Source organism: Gracilinanus agilis, chromosome 1 (genome assembly GCF_016433145.1).
Source record: "Gracilinanus agilis isolate LMUSP501 chromosome 1, AgileGrace, whole genome shotgun sequence".
NCBI classification, from domain to species: Eukaryota; Metazoa; Chordata; class Mammalia; order Didelphimorphia; family Didelphidae; genus Gracilinanus; species Gracilinanus agilis.
The window spans coordinates 639442634-639469304 of record NC_058130.1 but is presented as its reverse complement, the minus strand read 5'-3'; the positions used below and the strand labels follow the sequence as shown (position 1 = coordinate 639469304).

Genomic DNA, 26671 nt, shown 5'->3' with positions numbered 1-26671 from the left:
AAGCACTTAATTTTTTTTTCTTCCCACTTCCTCATGCAAACACTGGAAAAAAAACTTGTAAAAAATGAGCATAGTTGAGCAAAACAGACTTACACATTGGCCATGTCCAAAAATATGTCTCAGTTTGTATATTAATCTCTCTCTCTCCTGGTTCAGGAGGTGGGTAGTATGCATCATCACAATGTTCTGACAGTACTTGTTCCTTACTGAAAATATGTATTTTAGTCTTACAGTTTAGAATATTAATTTTAATTTTCCCACTTCCAGCCCTGGCCAGATGGTGACAGCAAAACATCATATAATTTGTGTTACTAGGCAATTATAAAAAATACATACGCATGCTTGTTAAAATAAATATATCAAAACAAAATATGTAAAACTTCCATTAACATAACTAATGAGTGAAATGTAACATCACAGATCAACATTCATGCTGCAAGATTTGTTATTTTTCTTGGTTTTGCTACAAAATTTATTCTTATTTTCATTGGAACACAGTGGAGTATGAAGCCCTACTTATGTAAAAGATGCTTTTCCTAATTCTTTGCTTATCTTTGGCACAGTAGAAGTACTAGGCTTACTTGTAATACAATGACAATAAAAACTTAATCTCAGGGGATTAATGGGAATCATGTAATTTATTATATAAATACATTTAAAATACTGCCAATAAAAAGCATACAAAAATAATCTACTGACATGTGTCATCCTTTACTCTTTAGGATTGAGGGAAATGCAAAATGGAAACTGTTGAAGAAACTTTCATTTATTCTCTTCCCTTGCTTCTGTTAAAAAGAAGAATAAATTTAATAAATTTAATAACCTACCATCCTCTCACTTCTTTTGATGTATTTGTGTAGGCTTTTTTTTTTTTTACTAAGAAAACATTGATGCATTCCAAAGTATATACTGGAATGTGTATGTAAGAAAAACTAATTATAGGATGAATTGTGTTGCATCTGAACGGAGGTGGATGCCAGCTACATCGAAGAATGTGTGTTCTTCAAAAATATACTATAACAAACATAATATACACATAATAAAACCAAATAATGTCCTCAAATCTCAAATGAAAAATAGTACTTCGGGACTGAAAAATTATTTAAACTGGGGTGGGAAGTCTAATATGTTCTTATGCCCAAAGTCATGTAATTGGTCATCATTTGTAGACAGTCTTGGAGATTTTCTTGAAAAGGGTAATGATTGCAAACTTGCTATTTTAAAATTATTTCTTTAGTCCTAAACATGATAATGTTTTGAATCCAGTGTCTTTCTATATCAAAAGACCAAGTTGAAAGAGCAACAGCAATGGAGTAGCTGGAAAGAAGATGGTTGAGATTGTGGGAAGGTGATGGTGGGTTATGGTCTAAAGGAGCTCAGATCTCCCCCACTCCTCAAATATCCTGGTGGTAACACAGTAAAAATGCATAAGAAGAAAAAATTACAAAGAAAACCAAGAAGAATTATCTATTAAGTCTTCTTTCCAGTCTAGGACGGTACAAAAAGACAATCAGATTCATGTAGTTAGTAGTATAGTATTTGACAAACTGAACTACTGGGATGAGGACTCATTATTTGACAGAAACTATATACCAGTCTGGTAGAAATCAGGATTAGACCTATACTCACACCACTTTCTAAAGCTAGCTCCAAATAAATACATGATCGAGAAAAAAAGGGTGCCATAATAAATTAAAGGAGCAAGGAAGACCTTACCTTTTGAATCTATGGATGGGAAAAGAGTTCAGGACCAAACAAGAGATAGAGAGGATCCACAGAAGATAAAATCTGAAATTTTAACATTTAAAATTTTTAAACATTTTAAATTTTTGCATAAGTAAAGCCAATATAGTTAAAATTTAGAAAGGAAAGAAGGAAAAATATTTTGCAGTCACTTTCTCTGTTAAAAAGCTCACAGCCAAGATATATAAGGAATTCATCCAAATTTATGAAAACAAGAGTTGTTCTCAGCAGACAAATGGTCAAAAGATTTGAACCAAGGCAGTAACCCAAGCTTTTAAGAAACATGAAAAAATTATTCAAATGACTATAATCAGAAAGGCAAATTAAAACAATGCTCAAGTTCTACCTAATGCTAAGTGGATAGAGAAATATCACCCAAAAAAGGTAGTGACGTATTTGAAGGAACTACAGGAAAATGGACTCATTAGTACATTTTTGGAGCCATAAATTGGACTATCCATTCTTGAAAGCAATTTGGAACTTTTTTCCCAGTGTGCAAGTGTGCATATTTTTTGACTGAATAATACTACTACTAGACCTATATCCCTAAAGAGGTCAAGGAAAGAGGAAAAAGAACTCATAAGTACGAAATTATTTGGAGCAATTCTTTTTGTAGGAAACAAAGAACTGAAGGGATGTCCATCATTTGAGGAGTAGATGAACATATCATGGTATATGGATATGATAAAATACTCTTATGCTTTTTAAGAAATGATGAAAGGGATTGACTCAGAAATCAGTAAAGTATTATATGGATTGATGCAGGGATAACTGCTACAGTCACTCATCACTGTTCAATAGGTTCCTCTAGAGCAGTGGTTCCCAAATTTTTTTGACCTACTGCCCCCTTTCCAGAAAAAATATTACTTAGCACCCATGGAAATTAAAATTTTTAAATGTTAATAGCAATCAATAGGAAAGATAAATGCACCTGTGGCCATCACTGCTCACCCTGGATCACTGCAGCACCCACCAGGGGGCAGTGGTGCCCACTTTGGGAATCACTGCTCTAGAGTGTTAGCATTTGAAATTCGTTATGTAGTTCAACCAGTACACAGAAGAAATTCTCATTCTCACATCTGACAAATGGTCATCCAACCTCATTATCTGCAAGAAAGGGGAGCCTACCACCTCTTGAATGGAATGTTTTTTCCTGATGCCAAGGCTAACTTTGCTCCTTTGTACCTTCTACCTATTGTTCTTTGGTCTGCGCTCAGGAGCCAAACTACTGAAGTAGCTGCTATAAACTCTGGTTCTGAACAGGAATTACCATCAGGTCTTACCTACCAAGAGGGCACCAAATGGCCTGTACACTCTAGAAATCCCAAAATATTGCAGCAACCAGACACAAGCCATCCCCAAATGCCTTAAATAGTTTAGAAATCTTTTCCAAGCAATTTGGAACAGTAGACACAAGTGAGACGGAAGGCTGCAGGCAAAACAGGTATCCAGTATCCCATTTAAGGATTCAGGAATATTGGAGTTTGGCCCTGACAAAAAATCAGTTCAGAAAGTAAAGCTTGAAATATGAATAAGCAGAAGATGATGCCAACAATAAAGACATTTTATGGGTCTAGGGAGATCCAAAACACAAGTATAGAGGAAGAGATTAATTACTACTATAATCAGAACCTAAGTTAAGTCTTTATGTCTTGATCATAAAGCCTATTATATAGAATTGTTCATGGAAGAAATAAAAAGGATATTGATGGAGAGTGCTAAAGAAAAGAATCAGAAGAACAAGCAATTTAGTTCTACTTTTTCTTCCTTTGCTCCTGAGAGCATGGAATTAACAGAGAGACTTTTTTAAATTACAAAAACATTTTATTTTATTAATTACATGCAACAATTAATTTCCACATAAGTTTTCTGAAGTTATATTATCCAAATTGTCTTCTTCCCTCCCTTCCCTTCCCTCTCCCAATGCTGGCAAGTCATTCAATCTCGGTTATACTTGTCATCATACAAAACATATTTCTATGTTGATCATTTTTATAGGAGAATAATAATATAAAACCAAAACTCCAAAACCAAAACCCAAATAAACTAAAATGAAAAATAGCATGCTTTGATCTACATTCCAACTTCAACAGTTCTTTCTCTGGAGATTGTTAGCCTTCTTTGTCATAATTCCCTCAGAATTGTTCTGGATCATTGTATTGCTAAGAGTAACTAAGTCTATCACAGTTAATCATTCCACAATATTGCTTTTACTGTATATAATGTTCTCCTGGTTCTGCTTATTTCACTCTGCATCCGTTCATGTAGATCTTTAAGGGAAAGACTATTAAGCAAAACATATTCTTAAAAAAGGAAACAGAGTACAAAAAGTATAAGACCTATGTAAAGTTAACAACAAAAAATAAACCACAAAAGAATGAAAGATTGAATAGAATTTTTGAAAAGTTTAGAAAAAGATGTGCTAGATCTCTGGAAATTAATGAAAAGGAATAGAAAGAAATATACATATTGGATTTGTTGGTTGATATCCTTTGTGCTCAGAGAACCAAAATGACATCATTCTATGTCTTCTGACTCATGCATAAATTGGATTTAAGTGAGGTGGAGTTGCACAAAGTTATCAGTCTCACTATTCTAATTATTAAAATCCAAGACAAAATCAAGGTGACTGGTGATGGCCCAGGATGCAGTAGATGACCTTGGCTTCTTTGATGTCTAAGCAAGCCTTAAGTACTCTACTGAGCCTGCTTCAGCTGCCTTCTTGGCCACTGGAACAAATTGTTCTCATCCACCCAATTTGTTAGGGGAAATCTTCATATGCCTGAGGCAGACACTCCCCTAGCTCATTGTCAGTTTGAGGCTGGCTAGTTACCCTTAAATTTTTTTAACCTGCCTGCCAAAACAGTTTGCCAGAGTGTGACCTCTGTGCATACTATAGTTTCTTGGAGCTATAGGTAAGACCCGAGTGGCAAGTGAACCCTAAAAGAAGAAAGCAGCCCTGAAACGGGCTCAGCAAGTCCTCACACCACAGTTCCTAGTCTTCTTTGAGCAGCCTGTACACCCAAACATAAGCATAATACATGAGTTCTCAAAAATTACAAATACTCAAAAGAAATACAAAGTGTTAAGGGTGATCTGTTGATGCTTTTTAATGGTACTTTGTTTTAAATTTTCCTTTCCTTTATATTTGAAGGTATTTCTCCTAATCACTTACAGATTTTGTTTATCATTAGATTTGTTCAATTTAATCACACTGTTTTAAAGTTTGCAGCCCCATAATTTTTCTCCAGAGGTAGTATATAGGTTATTTTGATTGATACTTTATTTTCTGTGTTCATAAATTCTGGGCAATTATTGTATTGTGGTATCCAGTTTTTATGTCTTGGCGTTTTCTTCTGGGAGATCCATGGCTCTTATATTGCCTCTATACATCCTGTCTTCAATATAATCTGCTTATGTAGCAATCATATTTTAACATTATTACTTTTTGCTTCTTTTTTCCATATTTTCCTTCACTTCTGCATATTTAACTTCTTAATCAGTTCTCAATTTGTTTTTTTGGGGAGAGACTTGCCACTCTAGATTCAAATTTTTCTATTTTGCCAATTATTTTTGCTATGTAAGCCATAAATTACACTTTTATGATTCTTATTTCTCTCTTGAGCCATTATTAACTATCCTACTATGGTGTCTTGTTTTCTTGGAAATCCATAGGGTCTTCTAACTCATCAGGTGTTGACTTATTTTCCTCTTTCTTAATGTCAGAGATTCTGTGGCAGAGATTGCAACAGCAAGAGAATTGCTGAGGCCAAGAGTTCCTGATATGGGCTCCTGTCAAAGTTGGTGGGGTTGGAGGAGAGCCTTGTGATGGAGTACTGAGTGAGCTTGTTAAGGAACAGATAACTGCCTTCTCTGCTGTTACTTCACTAAATTCTCTCTGGTGTCTTAACCTATAGAGACTGCTGCAATTAACAGCTGATTCCTGAGTCAGTATCCTATTATGCAGCCTACCTGCCTCTAGGGTAATGACTTTCCCCTGGACTTTGTATCAGATTTTTGTCTTGCTCCTTGCTCATGTATTTATCATATAATATTGTACATTGTAATTATCTATTTGTATTATTCTCCTTCCTGAATGTAACTCCTTAGGGAAATGGTCTGCAACTTAATCAATTTTGTATACATTAAACTAACTCTGCGGCAGTCCTCTGAAAATAAAAGCCATTTAATGTTTTTCCAATCAATGTTCCTCACTTTTCTATAGATAACACTCTTGTAGTAAATAGGTGAACTTTATTTTAAATAACATTTCTATTTAACCTGGGAATGTAATGTAATGCTATATTATATTCAGCATTTTGCTTATTTAGTTTTAAAAGTTAGATGAGTTTTAAATTTTAATTTCAGCTTTATTTGACTGAAACTGTTCTGTCATGGGAGAATCAATCACTATGCTTTGCCTACTGGGGACAAAATCATCTGAACCTTTAGAATATAATGAAAGGAGGAAATCTCTCTGCCCCTAGATTGAGGATAGTAGCTCTGAATGACTTTCTCAGAGAGAAAAGACTTTTTTCTTTTAGGCCCATTTATAGCCAAGTTGGGCTAGAATGGAGTTAGATGAGTGATAGAGTACAGTATTTGCTAGACTTTATTAGTCTCTAAGCTCTTCCATCACTAGTTACAGAACCTCAATAAGTTACAGCACTGGCTTTCTTTTACAGGAAAGGAAACTGAGGTTTATATTGATAAAGAGCTTTGAACAAGTGTGCAGAGTGGTTTAAGGGATGGCTCAGGAACTTCATGTTCTTGACTTAAGGCCCAATCTTCTTGCCAGTAGATAAAACTTACTCCCACACGAAGACAGATTGGTACCATGTGGAGAATTCTTTAGCTGTTGTCACTTAAGAAAGCAAGCATTTCCTCAATCCCAATTAAAATCAACCAGAAAAAAAAATCAACCTAACTAACTAGTGTTTGCCACTTTGAAGCAGATTCCTTTATCACTGCCATAGGACCAAGCCAAGTTATAATTTTTTTCTACTCTATTTATACTATGAAACATCTGTTTTTTTAAAAAAGCATTATTTCATTACTATTGGATTCTTTCCAAATGGCAGGATTACTCCTCATAGCCACCATATTTTGTGTTCCTTACATTTCCTGCTTAGAAATAGCCAATGAGGTAAGAAAAGCAATATTGGTTGCCTCAGATTTATGCCATTACAACCACAGAATATTTGAGCTGGATGCGTTTTCTATTTTGATACTTTACTTAATGAAGTATTTTGAAATCTTTGAATAGAACAGTGTAAAAGGACAAATGTTGTGATTACACTTAACTGTAGCCATCCTAAGTTTCTAATTATAGACAAATATTATGTGAACACTTTTTGCCTCGTATATTTAATAATATTTTTTATCTGTAACTGTAATTTATGCCTAGATTTTTAAACCTTTGAAGGTCAGAGTCCTCTAACTTTGCATAGTATTATTCACATGTGTCACTTTAATATTTATCTTAAAATAATTTCACCAAATAATTTTATCATGGAAGTACTTATTTTTTTTCTCAAATTTATTTAGAATATTTTCCCATGGTTACATGATTCATGATTTTTCCCATCCCTTTTCCTTCCTCCCTTCCAGAGCTGACAAGCAATTCCACTGGGTTATACATGTATCATTGTTCAAAACATATTTCTATGTTATTCATATTTGCAATAGAGTGATCTTTTAAAAGTCAACATCCCCAGTCATATCCCCATCGAATCATGTGATCGATCATATGTTTTTCTTCTGCATTTCTGTTCCCACAGATCTTTCTCTGGATGTGGATAGCGTTCTTTCTCATAAGTTCCTCTGGATTGTCCTGGATCATTGCATTGCTCCTAGTAGAAAAGTCTATTACATTCGATTGTGCCACAGTATATCAGTCTCTGTGTATAATGTTCTTCTGGCTCTGCTCCTTTCGCTCTGCATCAGTTCCTGGAGGTCATTCCAATTCAAATGGAATTTCTCCAGTTCATCATTCCTTTCAGCACAATAGTACTCCATCACCATAAGATACCACAATTTGTTCAGCCATTCCCTAATAGATGGACACCCCCTCATTTTCCAATTTTTTTGCCACCCCACAAAGAGCGTTTTTTTAACAAGTATTTTTTTGTATAAGTATTATTTTTTTATAAGTATTTTTCCTTATTATTTCTTTGGGGTACAAACCCAGCAGTGATATGGCTGGATCAAAGGGCAGGTAGTCTTTTAAAGCCCTTGGGGCATAATTCCAAATTGCCATTCAGAATGGTTGGACCAATTCACAACTCCACCAATAATGCATTAGTGTCCCAGTTTTGACACATCCCCTCCAACATTTATCACTTTCCTTTGCTACCATACTGACCAATCTGCTGGTGTGAGGTGGTACCTCCACGGAAGTGCTTCTTTTAACAATATGTGAAGATGGCATATTTGTTGATTAATATCAATCTGGATAAAAAACTTTCTAATTCACTCGAAGTAATTATTATCTAAGTATATATAATTATATACAATGTGATGTGCAGTAGAAATCGTAGATCTGGTCCATCCAAAATTATTATACAATTTTATTACTAATTACTATACTAATTCCATTCAAAAAACATTTATTAAGCACCAACAAAGTGTAAGGTATTATGTTAGATGTGGAAAAACAACAGCAAAAATGGAACAGTCCTTGGTCTCAAGCAGCTTGTTCCACTGAGGGTACACAACATTTATTAAGGACTTGTATGAACAGGGTATGGGAAAAGTCCCTGCATTCAAGGATCCTACATTCTAATGCAGAAGAAAGCATGCATAGTATAAAATAAATTTAAAGAAAAAGGAAGGTAGCATTAAAGTGAGGTGAACTCAGAGCTGAAAGGATTAGGTAAAGCCTACTTGAACAGAGATGTTAGCTAGGGATAATTGAATGAGGGGGAATGTAAGGTCAAGGGGATTAAAGAAGGTTTACCAGAGAAGATGGCACCTACAATTGAGCTTTGAAGGTAATACAGGAATTCTAAATGGTAAAGATAAGGAGGGATTGTACTTCAGGCCTGGAGAAATGTTTGTGCAAATACTCAGAAGCAAGATGGAGTACTGCATTTGGGGAACTTTATAACATGGTATTTTTGAAAGAGAATATCATAGAATAAGACTGAATCAGAGAGCTTTGTCCCACATATAACCCTCATCCTGTCATCCAGCCTCAAAGTTTATACAGAACAAAAAGACAATCAATAAATATTAATACTGATATTAAATAATAAATACTGAGGATGCAGAGAACAACAAAAGGCAGTCTCTACCCATAGGGAACTCACAATCTAATGAGGGAAACAACATATAAACAACCATGTACAAACAAGCAATAGACAGGATAAATAGAAAAAGATCAACAGAGAAAAAGCACTAGTATTAAGAAAGATTGGGAATAGTTTCCTATAGAAGGTGAGATTTTTGACTGCTACTTGAAGTAAACCAAGAGGGGAGAGCATTCCAAGCATGAGGGCCAGCCAGAGAAAATGCCCAAAATGAAGAGACAGAATGTCTTAGTTGAGAAATATCAAGATGGCCAGTGTCACTGAATGGAAGAGTTCATAATTGGGGGTATTAGAAGTCTGGAAGAGGGTATGTGGAGTGTGGGGGAAGGCTGGGGCTATGAATGCCAGAAATAAAGTAGTGACAGTATCAGAAGAGAGAAGAGAGTAGAACTGAGAGATGTTACAAAGGTAAAATTAAGGGAATGATGGGGTGAAAAGGATGAGAGAGAGTGAAGAGTCAAGGACAACACCAAGACTGATTGCAGGCCTAGGAGACTGAGAGCGTGGTGTGGTACACTTGACAATACATAGGAAGTTTGAGAGTTGGGAAGGGAGATAAATTAACTTGTGTTTACTTTGTGTGTGTGTGTGTGTGTGTGTTGCCTTTATATTTTTACATTAGTTTCTCTTTAATAGAATATGCTCCTTGTTAACAGGGACTATTTTATCCCTGTTAGGTAGCATTGTCCAAAGTAGATGTTTAATAAATATTTGTTCATTTATTGATGTGTTGAAGCTCACCTTAGTAGAATCTGTACTGTAGGATTTTTTTTTCTAAAAAACCTTACCTTCTGTCTTGGAATCAATACTGTATATTGGTTCTAAGGCAGAAGAGTAGTAAGGACTAAGCAATGTGGGTTAAGTGACTTGCCCAGGGTCACACAGCTGGGCCAGATTTGAACCCAGGACCCTCCTGTCTCTAGGCCTGTGCCATAGGATTTTACATAATCTTTGGAAAATATTCAAAAAAAGAATAGAATGATCTAATCATGAGTTTTCTTAAGTAACTTTTTTTTGCTGTTTACCTTGATTCCTTAAGAATAAAGATATCCCTACCATATTTTTCAAATTGTATCACATCTTTCTCTGCCTGTATAGTTTTCCTTCTTTAAAATAAAAAAACAAAATAGGACAATTTTGTTCCCTTTGAAATAAATTTCACCAATTATTCCTTCTATTCAAAGTAACTGATATGCTTAATAAAACACATTGTTTCATATTTAAAAATTAAAATAAAAAAACATTGTTTCCCAGTACTTAGAAAAAACTATCACTTAAAACAAAATCTACACTTTCACACTTTTTGAATTTCCAAGTTCCCTGGTATAAATTGTTATATTAAATTTCAACTGATTAATTAACATATTAATTGTCAATATAAGTTGTCATATTACTTGAAATAGATTTGCCTAATAGAGATTAACAGGCCTTAAATCTGTGGATAAAAAGAAATATAAGTAATTAGTACAATGTACTATGTGTTAAAACCTGATAATCAAATGATAAGAACTATTTTATACCACATATATAATAGACCAAGTTTGCTTAAATGCAGCATAGATCAAAAGAGACAACCATATATTAAAAGCAAGAATACCAAGCGAGAGATTCAGGAAGTTGGATATTTCATATCTTCTCATCTTAACTTTCAGAGCATTGGTCATCAGATATAAATATCTGAAATCAAGGGAGATCTCATAGTAGTAATCTTTCATTAATTACTAATAACTTTTGTAATTATTGTGAGGCCATAAGGTAGGCTTTAAGTTCTCTGAACTAGAAGAATAAAGGCCTGCTCTAGTATATCTACCTTAACTTTACTGCATCCTTTCCCCATTACTTCCAATGTATCATTTCAAATTACTGGACATAATACATATGTTAAAAAATGCAAAGAAGGAAAAATGAAAATCTCATCAATCAAGGTAGTATAGAGTATATGCTGAGAAATTTTTGAAAGCTTAGAAAGTTTAATATCCAAATCAGATAATCTTCCTAGCACTAAATTAATTATTGTGCCAAGGATCAGTGACTGGTAGCAAAGGCAGAAATAAGAGAAATAAAAGACTAATGAATGAATCAAGGAACCCTAAATAGTTTTACAATATTTTTTTCAAGAAATATTCTTTGCTCTTACCACCTAATTTTTTTTTTGAGGGGAGAATGTCTGGGAAAACATATTTGTAATGAATTGATGCTAAGATCATGGTTTCTGTCCCTTTTGCTTTAGTATCTTTATGCCATGTATATCGCTCCTTCGGCTCCCTTGGATATTGGATTAGAGCATAAGAAGAAAAAAGAGATTTATATGAAAATAGACCCACCATTTGAAGATCTGTTTGATGCAGCAGAAGAATATATCCTTCTCCTCCTTCTTGAACCCTGGGTAGAAATGGTGAAATTAGATCAAAACAATTATGAACAGGTATTATGATAACTCTTTACTTTTGATTGGGCTGTCTTAGGAATTTCCTTTTTACTTGTTTATTGCAAAATTGATAATAAGCAGTGTTGTTAGCGTCTCAGTAGCAAAATAACTGAAACATGTCTCTTAACAATAGTACCTTTGTTTTATATATGTACTGGGACTTCAAGTCAAGATAAGACTGAAGTTAGGGAGACAAAAGTCAAGATAAGACAAAATTGGGGAGGGGATGACAATTGGTGATAGCAGAGAAACATATTTACCAAATTCTATCCCTGCAAAACCTTGTTTCTACATTGGTTATTATATAGCTTGTCACAACAAAATATTTAATTCTGAGCTATTTTGTTTTCTTCATAAACACCATCAGAAGGCAGAGAGCTGAGTTTTGATTTCCTATAAACATGTAAGGTGTCTATATTTATTGTTTTGAAGCAATATTCTCAATTTGGATTAATTGATTAATGTCACTTAGTTTTATGTTATATGAGTTATATAATATATACAACATTCATGGAAAATATCCATTTTCCACATGTACTTTGAAAAGGAGATCCTATATTGCCATGCTTCCATTTTAAAGCACAGAAAAATTTATCTAGTCAAAATTCTTGACTTAGATACATGTTTTACTTAATCATATTGCTTTCCCTCTGAGATTAACTACAGCTTATTCTGCATATATCTTATTTGTATATAGCTGTTTGCGTGTTTCCTCCCATTAGCTTTGTGGTACCAGTGGCTTCTAAGTAGCACAACAGATAAAGTGCCAGGCCTAGGGTCAGAAAGTCAACTTCATGAGTTCAAATCCAGCCTCAAGAGATTATTGTGTGACCCTGGGCAAGTCACTTAACCCTGTTTATTCAGTTCCTCCTCACTCCAGCATCTTTACCAAGAAAACTCCAAATGGAGGTCATGGAGAGTCAGATTAACTGAAAAGCATAACTGAAAAACAACTGAACCAAGAATCCCACCTTAGACATGTGAACTCCTTGATATCAGGAGCTGTCTTTTCCCTTTTGTGTATCTTCCATGCTTAGCACAGTACCTGACACTTAGTAGGCCCCACTCAATAAATGCTAGTCAGTAGATAATAATTGCTAGTTAGTTAAGTGATTGACCTCTTTTGTCATAAGATTATTTGAGTCTTAGTATTTAAATTTATTATTTCTGATGAATGGAGTCAGTACTTTTTTGTATCTATTTTGAATTATGAACCATAACTGCTTATGAATGTTTTCTATTAAACTAATAAATGTGCCTTATATATTATGTTCTTTTAGGGGTTAACAGATAGTGCCATGATTTCAGTTCAAGTGGAACTCTTCCTTGTTTTTACATTTTTTTTCCATGAATACCTAAAAGTTTCTCAAATAACGATGTATTGTTGAGGCAGCATTGCCCAGTGGAAAAAGAATTGCCTCAGGAACAAGAAATAGGAAGTCAAATAGTCCAAGCTCAGAAAAAATAAAATCAAAAGGCCATAAATAAACTCTCAAATAAAAAAAAATCCTGGTGCCAATATAGATTTACAAGGGAATTCTACCAAACATTCAAAGAAAAATTCCAACATTATATGAAGTGTTTGGACAAAAAGGAAAAGAAGTCATCCTATGAAGGGATTCTTTCTATGATACAAATATTATCTTACTACCTAAACCAGGGAAACAAAGGAAACAGAGGAAGAAAACTGTAGGTCAGTATCTCAAATATGAATATCAATGCTAATTTTAAAGATGAATTGTAAGTAAAGAGCCTAAAGCAACATATCAGAAAGATCATATGCTGTGACCAGGTTGGATTTATGCCAAGAATTCAGGCTTGGTTCAAGATTAGGAAAACTATAAATTAATAGACCATGTTAAGTAGAACAATGACATAAATCACACCGTTCTATCAATAGATGCAGAAAAGGCATTTGACAAGATAGAATACTAGAAAATAGGAATAAGTGGACTTTTTTTCTTAATGTGGCAAGTAGTATCTATCTAAACCAAAAGCCACCATTATATGAAGGGAAGGAGTAAACTAAAATGTCATTTTGGAACTATCAGGAGTAAAGCAAGGTATTTATTATTTCCAATACTTTTTGATATAATGCTAGAAATGCTAACTATAGCTATCATAAAAGAAAAAGAAATCGAGAGAATAAGCAGAAGTAAAGAGAAAACAAAATGACTGCTTTTTTTTGCAAATGATATTTTTGGTTAACTTAGAGAATCCAAGACAGTCATCTAAAAATTTATACAATAACTTCAGTAAAGTGTCAAGATATAAAAAAATTCTACTTAAATAAGCAGCATTTCTACAAACTATTAACAAAACAGAAGAAAGAAATAGAGAAATTCTATTTAAAATAACTGGATTATGTAAAATATTTGACATACACAGACATACCTACTTAGGCATGTACAGTAATTATGATTACAACTACAAAATACTTTATGGAAATAAAGACAGATCTAAATAATTGTAGAAATATTAATTGCTCTCAAGTATGATGAGTATAATTAAAATGACAATACTACTTAAATAAATTTATGTATTCAGTATTATACCAATCAAACCATCAAAGGTTTTTTTTAAATGCCTAGAAAAAATAAAAGGAAATTCAGAAGGTCAAGAATTTTAAGGGAAATAATAACAAAAAAATTGGGAAGGAAGGGGAGGGCTCCAAAGTGGTATCAGATGTAAAACTATAATACAATGTAATAATCATCAAAACAATTTTGTAATGGTGAAAAGATTAGTGATGACTTGTGTTCCTAGAATGAGGCTGGCTCCATCTTCCCTTCAGAATTCTAGGGTTACCCCTTAGGAATTGAGTGATTCTGGAATGTCACTGAATTAAGCTGCCACCAATGTGTTTCCCCTAAGATTATCAATGGACAAATAGTTTAGTCCAATGGTCAGCAACCTTTTTGGTTGGCAACCTTTTTGGCTGTGAGAGCCATAAACAGGTGCGGAAGGAGGAGGATGGAGGCGGAAGGCGCTGGAATATGGGGCAGGGGCTGAAGGGCCCCCTGGAGCACATCCTGGGCCCAGACTGGCCGGTTGGGAGGTGGAGCCAGATAAACCCCCTGGTTTATCTTAATTATCTTAATTATCAGAATTAAGTAGCTTTTAGAAAGGAGTATTTTCTAAGATGGTACACTAAGAATTGTTGAGACAAAACATCACCTTAAGATTCTGTGACATACATACAGAGTCCAGAAAAAGGTAGGCTCAAGCTTAGAGAAGGCAGGCTTAAGTTTAGAGACTACACATGGCAAAGGAGTAACTCAGTGCTAGAAGCCCTTTTGTCCCATTTGTGGGAAGTTCCCATTAAGAATGGAGAATTTGTATTCAATTTATCCTTGTCTCCTGTTGATACCCTTTTGACTGATTCAGGGATGCCATTTAGGACATTTATGGAAAGATGGAAGTCAAATACCCTTCAAATTTGGAAATTCCTCTTCTGATCATGAAGATTGAAGGCAGTGAGACCTAGAGAAGAAGGGAAGGCCTCACGTTCTTTCCAAGCATCCCCTCTACATCACTGTACTGCTGGAAAGCTCCACACTCCAGTTTCCTGAAAAGCTGCTCATTCCTTCTAACGCAGTACTTTTTTATATAGGACTCACAAGGCACACAGAAATCTTAGAACCAATTAGAACAGACCTCTTCTCTGACATGATTTTACTTTCTTAAATGGCATTCAAAGACATTTCCTACTTAACCCAAGTTCTTTGATTAATTGACTATTTAAGAAGCGGCTAGATGGCACAGAATGCCAAGTCTGAAGTCAGAAATACCCGAGTTCAAATTTGGCCCCAGACACTTTAAAAGCTATGTGACTCTGGACAAGATTCTTAAGCCTATATGACTCACTTTCCTCATCTATAAAATGAGCTAGAGAAGGAAACAGAAAACCACTCCAGGGGAAAGCTGGGTAGCTCAGTGGATTGAGAGTCTGGCCTAGAGACAGGAGGTCCTAGGTTCAAATCTGGCCTCAGACACTTCCCAGCTGTGTGACCCTAGGGAGGTCACTTGACCCCCATTGCCTACCCTTACCACTCTTCCACCTAGGAGCCAATACACAGAAGTTAAGGGTTTAAAATAAAAAGAAAAAAAAAAAAGAAAAGAAAACCACTCCACTCTTTTTGCCCAGAAAAGTCCACAATGGTCAAACAAAACTCAACATGTCATATTATAGAAGTACTTAAAGGAAAGGCCAATCACAGTTCAAATTAATCTAAATTCTTGGACTTTAGCATACCCTTTTTAGATTATTTTTAAAAAGTAAGAAATTAAGGATTGTTGATTATTGAATGTGAACTTTTTTCAGTTTTGTGTAATTCTTTTGTAAAAGTTTGCTTCATTCTATGGTTTAAAAAACTCCAAAAAATACAGAAAGGCCGAAATATTAAATACATCCTTACCAGACAAAGGACAATAAACATTATAAGGAAAATTTTAAGAAAGAATTTTTAATAAAAGTGGAGTCTACATAATAGTCCTAAAGAATAAAGTCGAAGAACAAAGCATTGAAAAGTTTATTTAATGGAATAAGCTGGTAACAAGAAGGTAGTATACTAAATTTATGAGGAAAATTGTTATCTTTAGTATTTATATCAACAAAAGAAGAGGTTAATGGATTGGGCATGTATCTTCAACAAAACAACTCCCAAATGAAAATATGTAGTACTTCTGACAATCAAAGATGAATAAACTAAAACAAATTACTAAAATGTTAAATTAATAATAATAATGCATAGTATTTATATAACACTTACTTTGCGCCAGGAACTATGTGAAGTGCTTTGCAATTATTACTCATTTGATCCTTACAAAAATTCTGGGAGATAGGTGCTATTATCCTCATTTTTCAGATAATGAAACTGAGGAAAACAGAGGTTAAATTGATTTGCCCAGTTTCACACAAATAAGTGACTGAGATTGCATCTGAGCTTGTAATTTCCTGATTCCAGATCCAATATTCTACCTACTGTGCCACCCAGCTAATTAAGATACTTTAAAAGTATCAATAAAATGAATAAATGAGAGAGAATAAGATAGAGTAGATTGTTAACATCAAAATGGAAAAAGTTAATTTGCAACAAATGAAGAAGAAATAAGGAAAGTGTCATAAGTAGTAATTCTCAAAAAAAGACCAATTATGTGCCAACAAAACTGAAAATTTATGAGTTTTGTTTTGTTTTGTTTTGTTTTGAATGGAGGAGGGGAGACAGTTAAGAGAAAATGCAGATTTTTATTTACTGAAAAAAATTTAATATAGAAAGTCTATGCAAGAGATAATGAAGGCCCAACCTTAAGTTAGTGTGTCTGGGTGAGAAGAGGCTGGAAACAAAGGCTGTGGAAAAGTAGAAATGACAAGACTTAGCAAATGATTGATTAATCATTAATTAGTCTGAGAGAATGAGGACTGGAGGAAAACACTGAGATTGCAAACTGGTACGTATGACAGGTAGGGAATAGGGAAGTTCAGAAAAGGGGTAGGTTTGGAGGAAAAGATAAGAAGTTCAGTTTTGGAATGTTGATTTGAAAGACAAAATTCTGTTTATTTGGAATGTTGATTTGAAAAACAGAAATTGGATCATGTAGTCGCTGATTTCGGCTCAAAAGAAGTGATGCTTCTCTTAAAGACATCATGATGAAGAATAAGAATGGGATCAGGCTTGCTAGAAGTGTTTGTTTTTCTAATAACTATATTTCTTTGTTACTATGGAAGATTTTACTGGGTATGGCAGAGGCCCATTGGGCAGTGAGAGTTTGAATTAGGAAATGAATTAACTGATAATGCTGGTATTCATGTGCCATTTTCATCTTTGAAATAATGACTTTGGGAACACCCTATATAATATATGATCTATTGGTGACATACAACTTTTTTTTTAATTAGGTGGAGCAAGTGAAACAAGACCGACAGCTGGACTCCTTATACTTTAGACAACTACAGGCTATGCATAAAGAAACTGTTCTCAAGAAAGATGAAGTAAGATAAATTCTTCCTTATATAAACAGACATTTTTTCTTGAAGATAGAATTAACACTTTGCATACAAATAAAAGAGAAAGGAAGCTTTGCTAAAACAAGAGCAATGAATTTTGATTCACTACTCTTGATTTCCCAGACATAAGGCTATTGATAGCTGTTAACATTTTGCAGACATATTTTATCCCATGGCAGAAAAATTATAGACTGATTTATTCTGGATCTCTCTATAGCTTTTCTTCCCTGGGAGGAAAAGCTGAGATTTATATCTAGAAATGGTTTCATTTTAATGCTGTTGGTCAGTCTTTAGAGCAGCTACATTTTCCACTATTTGAAGTTTAGGAAAGAGTTAAGAATTTTTGTTGGCAGCAATAAACAAAAAAAAGTGACAAGGAATTAACAATGTCCATTTGAACAAAAATTATTGAATTGGTCATTTTTATTTTGTTCATTATTTTGTTACTTATTATTGTATTTTATAAAATTCACAATAGCCATCTTAATACATAAGCCCTGGATTTAATATATTCATAATAACAGCTAATATTCATGAAGTTTGAAAACTGGGCTACCTACGTTATCTTCATAACACCCCTGTGAGGTGTAGGTACTTTTATAATTTCCACTTGACAGATGAAGAACTTGAGGCTGAGAAAGAATTGAACTCAGTTCTTCCTAAGACCAGCACTCTATTCATTGTACTACCTGGCTGCCTCTAATTAATTATGCTAATTAATGTGTTAGAAAATGTTATATCAAACTATTAACAATGTCATGAAAGCATATGTTATGTTAAGCTTCAAATCAACAATATGAATTTAAAGTATTCTTAAAATTCTCCCTACTAAGGGAAAGCTGGGTTTAAAACTTGTGTTTTTTTTTATCTTATGTTCAAGTTATTACTTTTCTTTAGGTGAAGTAGTGGGAGGAGTTCAAGGGGTAGCAGACTTCCAGAAAACTTCTTTGTTCCTACTTTCCTGGTTATACAATTGCAAATTATTTGAAATTCTCTGCTGTGATCTGGTTTGATCTCAAAAGATAATACTCAGTTTGTCTAGCATTGCTTACTGAATTACTCTGGGATAATAATTACCTTTTAAAAAAATTACCTGTCTTCTTAGAATTGATGTCAAGTATCTAGTTCCAAAGCAGAAGAATGCATTGTAAGGGCTAGGCAGTTAGGGTTAAGACTTACCCAGGGTCACATAGTCTGAGTCCACATTTGAACCCAGGGCCTCCCAGTCTCTAGGCCTAGCTAATGTACTGGCTACCCCTAATAATTAACTTTTGGCTCTTTTTCCATTATCTTTGAGAGTAGAGATTATTTCATTTTTTGCATTTGTATTCATAACTCCTAGCACCAGGCCTGACACATGCCAAGCACTAAATAATTGCTTATTTTTCTGACACATTGATTAACTGTGAAAATAGGAAAAATACATCTGTGCTCTGAGATAGAGATTTGTAAAAATGCATGTTTTTTGATAGCAAATGTTCCTATTTATTTTATAAAAACCTCTTTGTTGTATTACATTAGGAAGATGATTCTGATTTACCAGACACTTTTGTTCCCAAACAAACACAACTTTGGGATAAAGTTCCTGAGGAATTTAGACATCTTAACTTTAATTATCTGATTAACAACAAGTTGGAGTTTGAACATTTCCGCCAGTTTCTTGCTGCTCATTCTGCTAGGTATGTAATGGTTACCATTTATAAATTTATTTAACTTGCAAAGCAAAGTGGCCCAGCATTCTTTTCTAATCTGTTTCTGATTGAATTAATATATTTCAGGGATCCTTTGATACTGAATTTTGCCTTCGTCAGAATCCAAAACATCATGCTAAATGCCCAAGAACTATTAAACATAATTATTAGAAATACCTCTATATACATTTTAGGTTTCAGATTTGGGTTTAACATTTTTTAAAAAAAGACTAATTGTTTAAAATCTCCTGATTTGAGCAAATATGAATGCAATAATGAAGTCATTTTGGCATTGACTTTTAAAAAATAATGTATTTCTCTCCTTTCTCAGTTTCCCTTCTATTATGCTCTGCTATTTCTGGGAAGATAAGGGTTACTTGGTCACAAAAGTACACCTGTTCCAACATTTCAATAATACAACATTTTTTCTTAAAGAATAAAAGTTATCTTAATATTCCATATGATGAGGCATGTTCCATATGTGTGATACAATATTAGTGTCTACAACTAAATAACAAAAAGAAATATTAAAATTTTACACAAGAATTGAGAACTTTCAATATATCTTAATGTAAACTCAGCCATAGTCACTTGTTGGTGAATCCATTCAAAGTTTAGTAGAAGGTGACTTCTGAGTATAGTTTGACCTTAAAAGTCAGTGATAGTTCTTGATGTTCATTCTTATGCTGCATATATTTGATCAAACTGCTGTTCCTTTGTTGTGGTAGAATTTTCCTGGCTTTGTAGTGAGGAATTGCCCATAATCTAGCACACAGATCAAATGTAACATGCATTATTTCATTGAAATCTAATCTGTTAGTATTATATTTATTTGGTCCAGTAAAAAAATATCATTTATTGATAATTTATCATTAATGGGCTTATTTACTAATAAGTTGATAACTAACAAGTATTTTTACATTATGTTGATTTTAATCATTACATTTTAAATGAAGATGCTATTATCAAGCTACTACCAGTAGGAGTGTTTGGGATATCTTTTTCCAAAATAATGGTATTATAGCTGCTAGATCTCTTGGTCATTGTCATATATTTACAAAATAAATAACTATTTTAAGGTAAAGGAAGCTAGAGTATGGTGTGTAAACACACAGTGATCAAATTAAACACTTTTGGCCTTATCATTAGCATAAATTATGTTAATTAGTCATGGTCATCTATCTTCTGAATGCTTTCAAAACAATAATTTGTTCAGCAGAAACAGAATAAGTAATGAACATTTAATTAAATGCCTTTTTTCAGACATTTACTTGTGTTTTATATGTCTCTTTTACAGTATAGATCTCATGTGCTGGATCGACATCGAACAGTTCAGAAGAATACTTCACCAAAATAAAAAACAAAGAGAAGCAAAATCTACAGATATTAAAAACAAATACCTCAACAAAAAATACTTCTTTGGACCTACCAGTCCAGCTACAAAAGAACAGCAAGATGAGGTATCAGTATTTCAAAATAGAAGTATCCAAGCTAACTTTTTTATTCCTATTTGGACACAAAGATTAAGAGATTTTCTATAATATGCTCACTTTTCTTATTTGCCTGGTAGACATTCTGATATATTTTATTTCTTATGGTTCTTACTTCATATTAATTAAGTTCCCTCCATAACTTTTTTTTATGAAAAAGTTCTTATTAAAAGAAGTATTATTGTCATTATAGGAGAAAGTAAAATTTCATACAAGTTAAGACAGTGACAGGGGCATATTTTGCCCAAGGCTTGTTAGGTAACTTGCATTTTTCAAAGGACAGGAACACACTGACTTAGTCAACTAGGAAGCTTGACCTCAATTCCACTAATATATAATATTTCCCAGGATATTCCATGTCACAGAAAACCCTTTTTTCCCAAATTTTCTGCCTTCAGAAGCTATACTCAGTGACACATCCTTCTGATTTCAGTATACTTTTGGAAAGTATTGTCCTGGTTTGCATTCTTTCAATAATCTCAGTATTATCATTTTTATAAGAACTTGTGTTTCTCTTATATATATTCCAAGAGTCTAGTGAATTTAGCATCTTTTGGCTTTAAGAATAGTTTATCTTGGCATATTTTACTGAACACCTCATGTTCACATAGGTTCATCTTTGCAAATAGGTTTCTAAATTTCCCAAACACAGAACTAAGATTATACATTGAAAAACAAATCATTACTCATAAAAATAGGAAATTACATCAATCAATCATATGACTACTTTGCAAAAGGAACTTAGTCTTAATAACTTTCTAGATTAAGAAGCAGCATAACAGTATCAAGAATGATAGACTCAAAGTCATAGGAACAGAATTCAAATTATGACTTAATTATTACTACCTGTGTTATTTCTTCCTCAAATCCAAATTTCTTCTCCTAGAAAATTCGTATGTTCAAAACCTTTTTGATTTTATTTAACCAAAATTATCTTGATATTTTATTATAGTCTCTAACATGAGACATGTACAAAACGACATGTCCTAGTGAATAAAGAGCTGGCCTCAGAGCCAGAAATATGTGGGAGTTCAAGCCTCATCTCTGATTTCAACTGGCTTTGTGGCCCTGAACAATTCACTTATCATCTTGGATCATGGCTTGGATTCTGCAGTATTTGCCCAGTAGAGTTATTTCCCTTGTGCCTTAGAAGTTTTCCCTTGTTGAATAACATGGACTGTGAATGGGGCACACTACTAGAAAATTCTTTTCAAAGATGACATTAATCAATTAGTGACTGCTTTATTTAGTTTGTTATTCCTATAGTTTTAAGTCTATCTAACTATACTACCTTCCAACCTAGTAGTGTCAAACTCTTAATAGAAACAAATCACAGCAGGTACCATATTGACTTAGAAAACCACAAACTATGTTGTATTGTATTTTTATTTATTTTATTAAGTATTTTCCAATTACATTTTAAACTGGCTTAGGCTATAATTGTGAGTTCTGAGATCAGAGACCATGAAGGGTTAGTCTGGCATCTCTTACCTAACCCATATGTTTCCATTTCTATTAAATTCAATATTTATTCTACTGCTTTATGCATCTTATCCACATACAGAATGTCAGATTGTTCTATCAAAAGTTTTGCTGAAAGCTAAATGGAAAATGAGTCTTTAGCATTTAACTGATGTACTGTAGGTCTAGTTACTTTGATGGAAATGTGATTACATTATTGAGACCTTCCTCAGTGTATGCCAATACCCTTTGAAACCACCTAAGCTCTCTCAGCCTCTGCTCTTCTTGTCCCTGGGCATCCTGTAAATCCTCCTCAGAAGCTCCTCCCAATATTAGGACACACTTTTTCTAGACCTCCTAGCAGTGTAATAAAAATACATTAACATTCACTGAATTTTATATGAGGTAGGGAAAAAAAAGTTTTAACCACAGCAAAACTTACTGTTTCCTTTTTTTTTTTTTAAGATAATGCAATTAGCTGGTGGCTGGGGAATGATTCTTCATGAACAGCTGGCATCATCTGTTCTGCTGGAAATTCAAAAATGTGTCCGAAGGAGGTTAGAAAACATGTGGTTGCCCTTGTTCCTAGCAAGTGAACAGTTTGCATCACGACAAAAAACAAAGGTAACAAAAGAGGCAGAAACTCATTTTGATCTTTGGTGCAATGATGACTACATCCAGATGATATATATCATCATACTCAGTTTTCACTGGTAGGAACTTCAAAGGACCATCCCATTTACTGAAGTGACCAAACATTTTGGAGCCAGATCACCAGGAAATGCTACTAGCCTTCTGAGTAAATTAAGGAAATAAAGTAGAGAAGAGAAATTAGAATTTGAAATTACAGAGCCATAAAACTGCTTGATGTTAAAAAGGGAATCGGTGCTAAATAGCTTGGGTTGGAAGTAATGCTGTTTCCTTTCTGGCTATTTCAATTCATAATCCAGAGAAGAAATTATTCCTCCAACCACCTACCCTCACTTTATGCCTCTTTTATCTATTCATATCACCCATAGACCTATTTTCTCATCTCTAGAAAATTTTTGTGTAATGAAAATGTAAGAATAGGGAAAACTTTTGTAGAGTTTTCTACAGCAGACCACATCTTCATAATCACACAATTGACTGAAGTGTATATAGAACTTAAGGTCTCGCTGTCTATTTGGTTTTTTTTTCCTATTAAGTCAGCAAGTCAAGACAACAAGATTAAGTACCTACTATGTGCCAGGCACTATGCCCAGGTGCACACAAGATCCTATGACAGTTGCAACCACAATGTTAGATTTCTTCAATAATCTGTTGAGTAGTAACATTAAGAGAGGCATTAAATAGGAGTTAACTGTTTAGTAGAGTTGTTTGTAATTATCAAGAATGACCTGCATAAAATTCCAATCAAAGAGGAATTCCTTGTCAACAATGAGGTTCTCCAAATGTTCCTGTGATTTTTGAAACCCAGAACACTGTAAGGACCTTCAAAATGAGTTCTAGTCACTTTAAAGAAATCAGCCATGACGTTTACATCAGGAAAAAAAATGTGACAATGAATGTTATGCAAATTATGGCATATAATTGAATGGGAAATCTGTTGAGTTAATTCAACTGTACATCTATCTTGGAATGACACTCCAGATGGTCAGTGACCTGGGCCCAGAACTGACTCTGAGAAGATTGGGCATTAAGTTTAGTCAATTGTACAGTGCTTTCAGTGATATCCAGCTTCTGTTTGCTACTAACAATACACACGCATCTAACTACACTATTCTCTACTAAAAAAAAGAAGCTTTTTTTCCTAGGAATTCTGTATAGAAATGACAGCTTTGGAAGAATCAAATTACAAGTGATTAAAGGGGAAAAATGCATGATAAGTATAAGAAAATTGAAGTCTGTTACATATGAGAGGCAGCATAGTATAGTGGATGGAGGACTGTCCTTGAAATCAGGAAGACCTTTGTTGAAACCTCACCTCAGACAGCTGTGCCTCAGTTTCCCTTCTTTAAAATGAGAGGATTAGAAGGAAATAGCTTCTAAGAGCCTTTTACCTCTATATCGATGATCTTATGATTTACATGTTAAAAGTGGTATAAAAATCATTAAGGACCTTAATTACCAGAAGAGCAGATGCTTCTGTCGTGTAACTAGTAAGGGATGACAGCTTCTAAGGGCTGTACCGATATCCACAGGGTATAAAAGAACCATAGAAAAATCTCCAGCACATTTGCTAGATTCTTTGTGAAGAAAAATTATTCACAAGAATCTACAAGAATTGTAGACACAAGATGAGAATCTTCAACCACAGAAAGAATGCTGCCATGCCACAGATATATTGAGTAAAGTGATGGTCAAGACGTCCTGGGTCTGAATCCTGCCTCTGATACTTATTGGTGGCAACCATTGGCAAGTCATATGCTCTCTCTAGAAACAAGACCTGTAGTACCTTCCTCCCAGGGTTGTGAGCTTCAAACAAGATAACATATATAAAGCACTTTGTAAGCTTTAAAACACTATTTAAATAAATATTGTCTCTTTCTTTTCTATTATTCTGCTCCCTATTTTATGTTTTCGTGTAATTTTCATGAAAAGTCCCTTTTAAATTCCTAAGAAGTGAATATGCTATCATCAGGTATAGGAAGGATCATAGAAAAAGAAACTGCTGTGTCTTCTCCCTAAAGGGGAGACCGGGGTTTGGGAGGTCTTGTTAAACAAAGAGATAGCATCTTGAAACCTGAAGAAGTCAGAGCTAACATAAATATCACTCTGAAAAAGATTAAAATCACAATGTGATACCTCATTTGAGATGTGCCAATTTTGCATTTTAAAGAATGTGAAAAAATCAGACTTGTTGCCATCATGCAAATTTGTTCAGTTATCCATTTTCTTTCTAAAACCAAATGAAACAGTAAGACATTGTATGAAAGAAAGCAGCAACTTCCACCAGTAGCTGGAGTGAGGGCATTAGCCCCTCTCTCACTCAGAGGCTACTTATAAGAGAGAAACCAAATATCTAGGTTGATATTGCTGCCTTACAGTGTGATCATTGACCTTATGTATTGAAAGATTGAGAGCAAGCTCAGATCTGTCTTGGTGAGTAAAAAATCAAGTTGTGAATAAGGCACAGGAAACCTGTTGCATCCCATGGCACCACTGTATCTATAATGAATGAACTGATTCTATGTTTAGTCTATATTTAGTTACAGATGGCAGATATAGCCGAAGATGTTATGCTCAGGCGACAAGGAGAGAAAATTGGAGTCTGGAAGGCAAGTAACAGTATCATAAGTTTTATCCCTGAAGATCCACACTTTCTGTCAGAATGTTATTTTTCTGTATCCGTATGCTTTGAAGACTTTCTGGAAACTCTTAGCCACAAAGACCAAAATTGGGGATATCTATCTTTCATTGGTTAAACATAGTAAACTATTTGTCCCAGTATAGGTTATTGAGCACATATGATTACAGGTACTTTTCCTTTCAAACACAAAAGAGAAAAATAGAATATGGAGCCAAATCAAGAGGTTCAGTTTATCTCACAAAATCACTTTGATTTAGGATTGCATTGTAGCATCAGAGCTAAGATAAATCATAATGATTAAAATCACAATGTGATACCTCATTTGAGATGTGCCAATTCTGCATCTTAAAGAGCATGAAAAAATAGACTTGTTGCTAATATCCAAATTTGTGCATGGTTATGTATTTTCTTACTAAAAACAAGTGAAACAGTAGGACATTATATGAAGGAAAGCAGCAATTTCCACCAGTAGCTGGAGGGCGGGCCACTCAGAGGCTGCTTGTAAGAGAGAAGCCAAGTATCTAAGCTGATATGCTGCCTTCCAGTGCAATTGTTGAGTGTTGAAAGAAGAGAGCAAGAGAGTAAGATGGAACTTTGTTATGGTAGAGCCACTTAGCCTTGGAGAGTTGTCTCCATAGTGAGTGTTTTTCCTATATTGTGTGTGTGTGTGTTTCTGGGAAAGTATTATTTGTACATGAAGCTGTTCAGCAAGCTACCTGAGATTCTAGGTATAAAGTACACCAAAGGCTTGGACTCAATGGCAACTCTGTGACCCAAAGTCAGCAACAGCTACATCTTGACAACATCTTCTGAGACTTTTTCTCTCCATAGGTGTGCTTGTGTCCAAGATCATGGAACTCTAACATATTCTACATTCTGTTGGTTTCACCACGAAAATTCAAGCTAGAACCAAGTGATTCACTGATGGGAAACTTCTTCACTGCTTAAAGCCCCTACAGCTAGGGGCATCTCTTTAGTTATCTGGTCTCTAATCCTTCTTAAACTAATCGATGAGATCCAAACCTCATGAACAGATCAGAGGCCATAAAATACCTTCTTCACAATTTAAATCATCATAGCATGACCAATCTTACCTTTAAGATCTTGTAATTCCATCAATTGAGGAGGAGATGGAACTTCATCCTTACACTGAGAAATACTTCAAATAGATCCTCACCATAGCATGGTCATATGACATAAGCCACAAAAAAAGAATTGTCTTGGAACTCCAATGTATGTTTTCTTTTAA

The 26671-nt window shown here is 34.2% G+C and overlaps 1 protein-coding gene across 1 annotated transcript in view; it reads left to right on the top strand.

The window, feature by feature from the left end:
* The window catches only part of RGS22 (regulator of G protein signaling 22), a 182953-nt gene that overhangs the window by 116371 nt on the left and 39911 nt on the right, over nucleotides 1–26671 (top strand). Inside the window, exons 13-18 of the mRNA XM_044683939.1 lie at nucleotides 11284–11478; nucleotides 17381–17473; nucleotides 19010–19167; nucleotides 20477–20639; nucleotides 22596–22754; nucleotides 25322–25390. Of these exons, the coding sequence (XP_044539874.1) occupies nucleotides 11284–11478; nucleotides 17381–17473; nucleotides 19010–19167; nucleotides 20477–20639; nucleotides 22596–22754; nucleotides 25322–25390 (837 nt within the window). The remainder of the gene's footprint in view (nucleotides 1–11283; nucleotides 11479–17380; nucleotides 17474–19009; nucleotides 19168–20476; nucleotides 20640–22595; nucleotides 22755–25321; nucleotides 25391–26671) is intronic.